The 9,500-nt window shown below is 45.3% G+C and overlaps 1 protein-coding gene across 4 annotated transcripts; it reads right to left on the bottom strand.

Moving 5' to 3' along the window:
- Nucleotides 1-4,628: 4,628 nt before the first annotated feature.
- ARMCX2 (armadillo repeat containing X-linked 2) lies at nucleotides 4,629-9,133 on the bottom strand. Of its 4 annotated transcripts, XM_081794374.1 has the most exons (5): nucleotides 9,010-9,104; nucleotides 8,344-8,755; nucleotides 7,749-7,801; nucleotides 7,354-7,431; nucleotides 4,629-6,997 (listed from the first exon to the last, which is right to left on the bottom strand). In XM_081794374.1, exon 5 carries the CDS (start codon nucleotides 6,866-6,868, stop codon nucleotides 5,039-5,041), a length of 1,830 nt encoding a protein of 609 aa, XP_081650500.1. In that variant the 5' UTR covers nucleotides 6,869-6,997; nucleotides 7,354-7,431; nucleotides 7,749-7,801; nucleotides 8,344-8,755; nucleotides 9,010-9,104; the 3' UTR covers nucleotides 4,629-5,038. The 4 variants fall into 4 exon arrangements, with proteins under 4 accessions (XP_081650500.1, XP_081650499.1, XP_081650502.1 ...); XM_081794373.1 differs by lacking the exon at nucleotides 8,344-8,755 and having other exon boundaries at nucleotides 9,010-9,133; XM_081794376.1 differs by lacking the exons at nucleotides 8,344-8,755; nucleotides 9,010-9,104 and adding an exon at nucleotides 7,955-7,978.
- Nucleotides 9,134-9,500: the final 367 nt, after the last annotated feature.

Below are 9,500 nucleotides of genomic sequence, written 5' to 3'. Positions count from 1 at the left end.
TTTGGGGCACTGCATTGATCTATGGTAAGACACCAGCCGTTTTATACACCACGGCATTTGCAGCATTAGTGCAAATGTCAACCTAGTGAAAATAGCAAATAACATGTTATATTGTTTGAAAATAATTTTGACCTTACAGTTTCAGGGACCTGCAATGGTTTGTGGGCTTTATATTGAGAACCACTGATGTACAAATATGATTCCAATTCTGTGTAAAAATACACAGAGATGACATGAACATCTGAAAGAATTTTCACTAACTTTCAGTTGCAGTAGCCTTTTTAGACTGATGCCATGGACTCAAATATGGTGAATGTCTTTTCATGCCAGTAATATAGAAGCACATCACGGATTTTGATTATTGTATATTTTACTGTGTGGACATACCACCTATTGTTTAGCAGTTTAAAAAATATTTTTTAGTTTATTTATTTATTTTGGGAGAGAGAGAGAGAGCTCAAGTGCAGAAGTGGCAGAGAGAGAGGGATAGAGAGAGAATCAGAAGCAGCCTTCACACCACCAGAGCAGAGCCTGATGTGGGGCTTGAACTTATGAACCATGAGATCATGACCTGAGCCAAAGTTGGACACTCAACACACTGAGCCACCCAGGCATCCCTGTTTATCAATTTTATAGTGTTAGACATTTAAGTTGCTTCTAATTTTTCTCCCTTAGAAACAGTGCTGAAATGGGCATCCCTTGTATATTTCTTTGTGTAAAATTATTTGATTAGTTCCTTAGGAAAAGCATTCCACAGTGGAATGCTTTATCTGAAAGTAGGTGTGTCTTTATTTTTTTATTTTTTAAATTTTATTTATTTTTTATTTAAATCCAAGTAAGTTGACATATAGTTTAATAATGATTTCAGGAATAGAATTTAGTGATTCATCACTTACATATAACCAGTGCTTGTCCCAACAAGTGCCCTCCTTAATGTCCATCACCTATTTAGCCCATCCCCCCACTCAACACCCTTCCAGTAACCCTCAGTTTGTTCTTAGTATTTAAGAGTCTCTTATGGTTTGCCTCCTTCTCTGTTTTTATCTTATTTTTCCTTTCCTTCCCCTATGTTCATCTGTTGTGTTTCTTAAATTCTCCATATGAATGAAATCATATGATATTTGTCCTTCTCTGACTGACTTATTTTGCTTAGAATAATACACTCTAGTTCCATCCACGTAGTTGCAAATGGCAAGATTTCATTATTTTTGATTGCCGAGTGATATTCCATTATATATATATATATATATATATATATATATATATATATATATATATACCACATCTTCTTTATCCATTCATCAGTTAATGGAAATTTGGGGTCTTTCCATAATTTGGCTATTGTTGGTAGTGCTGCTACAAACATTGGAGTGCATGTGCCCCTTTGAATCAGCACTCCTGTGTCCTTTGTATAAATTCCTAGTAGTGCAATTGCTAGGTCGTGGGGTAGTTCTATTTTCAATTTTTTGAAGAGCCTCCATACTGTTTCCTAGAGTGACTGCACCAGTTCGCATTCCCACCAGCAGTGCAAAAGGGTCTTCTTTCTCAGAATCTTCACCAACATCTGTTGCCTGAGTTGTTCATTTTACCTATTCCGACAGGTGTGAGGTGGTGTCTCATTGTGGTTTTGATTTGTATTTCCTGTTTATGAGTGATGTTGAGCATCTTTTTATCTGTCAGTTAGCCATCTGGAAGTTTTCTTTGGAAAAGTGTCTATTCATGTCTTTTGCCCATTTATTTCTTTACTGGATTATTTGTTTTTTTGGGTGTTGAATTTGATAAGTTCTTTACAGATTTTGGATACTAACCCTTTATCTGATATGTTGTTTGCAAGTATCTTCTCCTATTCTGTTGGTTGCCTTTTAGTTTTGCTGATTGTTTCCTTCCCTGTGCAGAAGGTTTTATCTTGATGAGGTCCCAATAGTTCATTTTTGCTTTTGCTTCCCTTGCTTCCAGAGACATGTCAAGTAAGAAGTTGCTGGGGTGCCTGGGTGGCTCAGTCGGTTGAGCATCCGACTTCGGTTCAGGTCATGATCTCACAGTCCATGAGTTCGAGCCCCGCGTCGGGCTCTGTGCTGACAGCTCAGAGCCTGGAGCCTGCTTCGGAATCTGTATCTCCCTCTCTCTCTCCCCCTCCCCTGCTCATGCTCTGTCTCTCTCTGTCTCAAAAGTAAATAAACATTAAAAAAATTAAAGAAAAGAAGTTGCTGCGGCTGAGGTCAAAGAAGTTGTTGCTTGTTTTCTCCTCTAGGAATTTGGTGGCTTCCTGTCTTACATTTAGGTCCTTCATCCATCTAGGATTTTGATGGCTTCCTGTCTTACATTTATGTCTTTCATCAATTTTGAGGGTTTTTTTTTTGTGTGTGTGCATTTAATAGAAAGTGGTCCAGGTTCATTCTTCTGCATGTCACTGTCCAGTTTTCCCAATACCATTTGCTGAAGAGACTATCTTTATTCCATTGGATATTCTTTCCTGCTTTGTCAAGGATTAGTTGGCCATATGTTTATGAGTCAATTTATCGGTTTTCTATTCTGTTCCATTGATCTATGTGTCTGTTTTTGTGCCAGTACCATACTGTCTTGATGATTACAGCTTTGTAATAATTCTGGAAGTTAAGGATTGTGATACCTCCATCTTTGGTTTTGTTTTTCAGGATTGCTTTGGCTATTTGAGGTCTTTCTGGTTCCATACAAATTTTAGAATTGTTTGCTGTGGCTCTGTGAAGAATGCTGGTGTTATTTTGATAGAGATTGCTATCTTTATAGCTTCTTATGTTGACTACCAAATTGCCTTCCAGATAAATTGTGCCAGTGAATAATAACCACCCACCCCTTTTCTATGTATTCCCCTCCCAGGAGTCCCTATCTTTATCCTTGCCTCAGGTTATCACACACTTGTACAAAAATGAGGATTTTGTGAGGCCCCTGGGTGGCTTAGTCAGTTAAGCACCTGACTTTTGATTTCGGCTCAGGTCATGATCTCACAGTTCATGGCATTGAGCCCCATGCCCAGCTCTGCATTGAGAGCATGGAGCCTGCTTGAGATTTTCTCTCTCCCTCTCTGTCTGCCACTACCCCACTCACACTTGCACTCTCACTCTCTCTCAAAATAAATAAGTAAATAAACTTAAAAAATGAGGATTTTGTGAGGGGTGTCAGGAAAGCAGGCTGGGTTTGAAAAATGTCTGGACCCATTTTCTATGTTCATTGCTTCAGTGGGCCAGGGAGAAGAGCAAGGAAGATGCATCTGCTCTTTAATGAATTTAAGGGTGAGGGTGGGGTTCCCATAAAGGCCTCACCACTGCCCCTCTTCTAAAAGAAGACAGAGCTAAATCTCTAATCTTAGGGGAAAGAAACACTCTTTGCAATGAGTCTTTCTGTCACAATGTTTTGTCTCATCATTAGAAATGATAAGTCACTTTGGCATTACTTGATCACCAGAACTGCCCAAGAAAGAGGGCTTTCTTTGTTAGGACTTGCACCAGATCATACAATTCTCCCTCTTTGTCAACCTACAGTCAAGTCAGACAGCAAATCCTGGTACTTTGTTTTTGTTTTTGTTTTTTTTTTTTTTTTGTAAGCGTCTGTTCTTCCCACCATTCCCTAACAATTCTTAATGTTTATTTATTTTTTTAAAAAAAATTTAATGTTTATTTTTGAGACAGAGAGACAGAGCATAAGCATGGAAGGAGCAGAGAGAGAGGGAGACATAGAATTGGAAGCAGTCTCCAGGATCTGAGCTGTCAGCCCAGAACCTGACATGGGGCTTGAACTCACAAGCCATGAGATACTGACCTGAGCCGAAGCTGGATGCTTAACCGACTGAGCCACCCAGGTGACCCTTTTTAATGTTTATTTTTGAGAGAGAGAGAAAGAGAGAGAGAGAGACAGACAGAGTGTGAGCAGGGGAGGGGCAGAGAGGGAGAGAGAGAGAAAGGAGACACAGAATCCAAAGCAGGCTCCAGGTTCTGAACTGTCAGCACAGAGCCCGATGCAGGATTCGAACGCATGAACCGTGAGATCATGGCCTGAGCTGAAGCCGGACGCTTAACCGACTGAACCACAGGCACCCTTCCCTAACAGTTCTTATAATCATCACCCTATTTCACCCTTCACACTCTCATGTTCGGTTGACGATAACTTCCTAACAACAGTTCTCATTTCCAGTCTCTAGGCCTAACCCCATCCTAGCTCCAATACATTTTGCACACGGCCACCAGATTATTTTTCCTTTTGTCAAAAATGTCCAGTAACTCTGGGATATTTCCATCTCAGGTGGGGGTTCAGGATTTCTCCAAACTTTCCCCACCTTTTTCATTCATCCTTCTCTTCCACAGCTTCCATTTCAGGCAAATTCGTTGTCTTCTTATCACAGATTTTCCACCTCATGCCTTTCTTCAGGCCATCTTACCCACCTGAATGCCCTTCTGTGTTTTCTCATGCTCTCCCTTCAGGTCCCAGCCTAAGTGTGTCCTTCCTCCTTAAAGGTCTCCAGCAACTTCTTTATTTAACCAGACAGCATATATTTGACAATGAACAGATGCCCAGGTGCTGTCAGTAATCCTTTTGTGTTTATGTACTTTATCTCACCAGCTAGAATTTAAATTCAAACATGAGAACATTTTTTTTTCATCAGTCAAAACATACAACTTTATTGATGATACACAAATGAAGTCTTTGGTGGATAAATTCAAGACAAAACATATGACAGAAGTGTAGGCTATTTTTGATGGACAGGTTCACTATCAATTCACATAGAGGAACCAGTAAAAATATTTCCATTCAAGCAGCATGATTAAAGTCACAAATGTGTTTTCAGCACAAGAGGACTACTTATTTGGTATTCATAAAATGGTTCAGCTTAAAGCTGGAGACTGTCACAGATAACATCACTCTGGATGATACATTATTCAAAACTGGCAGCTGAAAGGATCCCTTTACTAAATGAAAAGTGGAAAAGTAGTAACTTTCAATTTTCATTGCTTCCAGACTGGAAAACCAAGAAATTTCTTCAAGTCTTTTGACAGCACATAGCCAATCAGAATTTATCCACTAGTTTTATAACTTTCACTTTCACCAAGAGGTCATGGTGATCTGCTAAGGCTCGAATTTTCTTAACACACACTCCAGATGTAGTACATAAGTAAAACAGGGAACCTTTATTGAATTCTCTGTAGTTGAATACTTCTGCTCTGAGATTGTCATAGATGATCTCAAATAGAGTAAGGGCATTAATAAGAATTTCTGATTCCACATAGGAATTATAAAGAGAACTAAATGATGATGGCACTTGGGTGCTGAGCAGTTTTTTTAACATATCTGGGTTTTCAGCAAAATTCGAAAGTATTTTCAAAATTTCAACCTTGATTTTTCCACCTCCCTGAGATAACAAACGGAAAAAGTTTGCAATGGAGTTGACAAGCAGATGCTGGTAGTCATTTGTAATAGTCATGTTTGTTAAAAATTTTAGTCCAACTACCTGTACTGCTGAGTTCAGGTTAGAGGCCATGATATCATCCATCACTTTATTCATGTATACCTGAAGTCGGCCCTGATTTTCATAGTTCTCACTCAGGTTATTCATGGCCATTAAGGCTTTTTCCTTAATGTGGGGATCAGTTTTGTTGATCATGTTTGCAATAATTGGGAGGCCTCCCAATTTGCGAATTGTGTCTTGGTTGCATGAATAGTTGGCATTGTTGCTCAGAGTGAGCAAAGCTACCTGTTGGATAAAAGGATCATCTGATTTTTGAAGCAAAGCAAGGACTTTCCTGAGGTCTCGGACACCAAGAATCTCATCTATTTCATAAGGAAAGGGGCGCTTCTGCATGGGAACAGGTCTCCTCCCTCTCCCTCTCTGTTGGGTTTCAGGCTCAGAATCTGACTCTGACTCTGTGTCAGTCCACCCAGACTCCCCTTCCTCAGAATCAGGGATCTCTGCCAGGAAAGCCTGTCCTCCATTAGCAGAGGCTGCAGCAGCTGCTGCAGCCCCATCCCCAGGGCGGAAGCCCAGCCCCAATTCGTCTACTTCAACCTTGTTTTTCTTTCCCTTGCCCTTGCCCCCAGTCCGAGACTTGGTTCCCTTGGCTCCACCTTTGGGTACAGCTCCAGTCGCTGATCCGGCCTTAGGTATTGCGCCTGTATGAGCTCCAGGGGTCGCTTTCTTGTAGGCTGCTATTCTAGGGGATCCTGAAGTCCCAGGAGCCTCTGCAGCCCCAGTAGGCACTGTTACCCCAGAAGGCACTGGTGCTGCAGTAGGCGTTGCCCTTACAGGAGCCTCCACAGCCTCAGTAGGTGCTGGCGCCATAGGAGGCATCACTGGCGCCCTGGGAGGTGCTGCTGGCATCCTGGGAACCTCTGATGTGTCAAGGGCTTCTGGCAGTTTGGGAGCCCTTGTGATTGTGGGGGCCTCTGCAGCCACGGAAGCCTCTGCCTCCCTGGGAGGTGGTGCCATTGAAGAAGCTGCTGTGGCCCTGACTACTGGTTCAGCTTTAGGTCCAACCCCTGTCCCTTCTACCTCCTGGACTTGATTTCCTGCCCCACTCTGAGCCTCAGCACTGGACACAGCTGGGGCCACTCCTTCAGGTCCAGCCATGTCCAGAGCAGAGGCTTCATCCTGGACCCTGTCCTCGGCCTGAGTGTGGACTGGGGTGGGAGGGCCGAATCTTGGCCCAAGGTCAATTGTGAATCCGGCCCTTAGTCCAGCTCTAGACCTGGCTCCAGTCCCGGCCACAGCCCTTGTCTTGGGCTTGGCCAGTCTCTTTTTTGTCTGGTTTCTTCCCCTGGCATATTTGTAGACACAGTACCAGGCACTAGCCCCAATCACTATCCCGGCGGCTACGCAGCCAGCATCTCGAACTCGGCTCATGGTGCAGCTGGAGTAATTCCCTGATCCAGTGCGTGGAGCTGGCTTGCCTAAATGGGATGTGTGCACGTCTGGGCAAGGCACTTCCACTCAGTCTCACGGGTTTTACCCAGGATGCAAGTTGAGAAGGACCTGGGGTAAAGGACAGAAATGAAGCTTAGGACTTTGGCTAACTTCATGTCTAAACAAGGCTACTTAGAGAACTTGGAAACATAATGCTTGGTGAGTGGGCTGGTACCCAGACACAGATGTCAAGGCCTGTGTTTGCTGATACAGGACCTTGGGTGTCCAAGGTTTTCTACACCTTCATCCCTAGCCAGCCCTACCCAATGCCAACACACAATTTCCTAGCACCTAAATGAGGGATGAGAGGCAGTATGGATGTTAGGAAACTGGTGGAGAGCAGGAAAAACAGTAGAGATCCCAGATTCTGCTCTGATCCTCCCACAGTCACCCCAAGGGTCCCCAGATGTTGCTCATACACATACCAACTTGCTGGAAGCAGGAGCAGTTTACTTTTTTTCCACCAGGCTTGTACTTGTACAGGGCCCTAAATTCAGACAGACCTGCAGAGAGATCCCAGAAAGGGTGTTTTGGAGCATTTGGTAGTTGGATTCAATTTCCTTTCTTGATTTGAACCCCTGTAGGCCATGTTTTTCCCTCTCAGGGATCCTCTTTCCCTTCCTAACCCTTCTTACTCAAAGCATTAAGAAAGTGGATGACACACCCCTTTCTTTGCACCAGAAAGGACAGGCCCAAGGCAAGGGTATCTTGTAAAGAGGGAAAAGATGGGGGAGGAGGGGCCTCTAGTCCCATTCTCTGCTCAGGTTTCTGCCCCGTTCACACCAGGGGTTTCCAGACTGTTCCCACTCCCCACACTGACCTCCAAAGATTCAGGGCTGTTTCTCTTTCCTTCAGTTCAGTTAAAGCTTCATCCTAAGGACAGAAAGAAGGGCAGAAATGTAGACACCAGAGGTTGGACAGTGAGAGCCGGTGGATGGAGGAGACCCAGGACACAAGTCCCTATAATTGCCTTTTAGCATTCACATACCAGAACGATCACCTCTCAATTCACTCAACTCTTCTCACCTCTCTGCCCCGCCTCCTGCGCAGACTCCCCAGGCACTCAACCCCTCCTTTCTTTTGCCCCTCCCCGCCAGTCCGCCATTTCTCCGGGACACACAGCCACACCCCTTCTCCTGCACCGAAGCAGGAGGGGGCGGGGCGAGGGTGCAGCAAAAACTGGATGGGACGCGGGATAAGGGATTACTGCCAAACAATCTAGTGTCTTCCTCCTAGGACCACCCGTCCTTCAGTCCCCAGGCCCCGGCCCTAGCATTATCCTGAAGAACAGGAGCTCCAATGTCTGACCTTTCGATTTGAGGGTCGTGATTTTCCACTGTTTCTCTGTTCTGGGCTCCGCCTCCCCCTCTCCCCAAATTACCCAATAACCACCGCCACGTCTCCCTCCAGCGTACCCGAACTCCTTTTCCAGGACTGAATAAACGGAGATGAAGGGCTGTTTGGGTTGGAGGTGTCTGGAAAGCAGCCTGGGGGGTAGCACGGCGGTTTAATACCAGATTGTCTCAGGGTCCCCCCTCCTGTGAAGCCCAGACGGCGCCAAAACCGCCATCTCCCCCACAGAGACTGGCACACCCATATCCCAGCACCCCCTAATGACAGGGGGCCTGCCGGGCGGAGGGCAGGGGGAGTGGTGGTTGGGGGAGGTATCTGTAAAGTGAGGATGGGAATGAACGGCCCGGATTGTTTCCAAATTGCGTGCCTCTCCGATCACCCTTGCCCAGCCACCCTACTGGCCTTATATGCGCTGCCACGTTTATTTCTCTTCCCTCCTCCTCTCAAAATAGGACGGGATGTGGGGTGCGGGGCCTGAGTGTCAAAAACAAAACCAAAAAACACTGACTGCGAGAGGAATTGAGCGGATTCTCCGCAGCTATATCCCAGTCTTTAGGTTTTCCCCCTCCCCCTCTCCCCGCCGCCCACCAAAATGAGCTGCGACTGAGCGCGGGGGTCTGGAAAGCCGGCCAGGAGCGGTTGAGGCAGAGGCACCCGCGGCCTCAGATTCCCGCATCTCTGAGCTACCCCTTTCGGGAGTGTCAGGCTATGCCCACCCTCACACCCACCTGCCCGGATCTGGGGGAATTTTCTCCTCCTCCTCCTCGCCTGGGTTAAACGCACGGCAGTGCGCAGCGTAAGAGTTGGTACCCAGAGGAGGACGAAGGACGGCTGTCAGGGCTTTAAGTACCTTTGCCCACGTCAGCTCCCGGTCACGTGAGGGTCTCATCGCCAGTAAGCTTGGGTCCCCAATTTCCACTCCCACCAAGAACATGAGTCCCTCCTTTAGCCCTACTCCCACCTCACCCTACCACATCAGGTCCTGTCACTCATTTCATTTTATTATTTTTTTGTCTTTGTAGTCCCGGAGGTCAAAAGTAGCCCCTTCTCCCTGTGTTAGAATTTGTCTTTTTCTAGTTACCGGGGGATGGGATGCATCTTTTTGGAAGGTTATGGACCAGTTTTACTTTTTGCTGTTGTTGTTGTTGTTGTTGTTGTTGTTGTTGTTGGGGGAATTGTTTCATTTTTTCTTGGGCAACTGGACATTCTCCCTTCGTTC

The sequence above is a fragment of the Panthera onca genome, chromosome X (assembly GCF_046562875.1).
Source record: "Panthera onca isolate mPanOnc1 chromosome X, mPanOnc1 haplotype 2, whole genome shotgun sequence".
In the NCBI taxonomy this organism is placed as follows: Eukaryota; Metazoa; Chordata; class Mammalia; order Carnivora; family Felidae; genus Panthera; species Panthera onca.
Note: the sequence above shows the minus strand (reverse complement) of the source record. Positions and strands in the feature narration are given on the sequence as shown.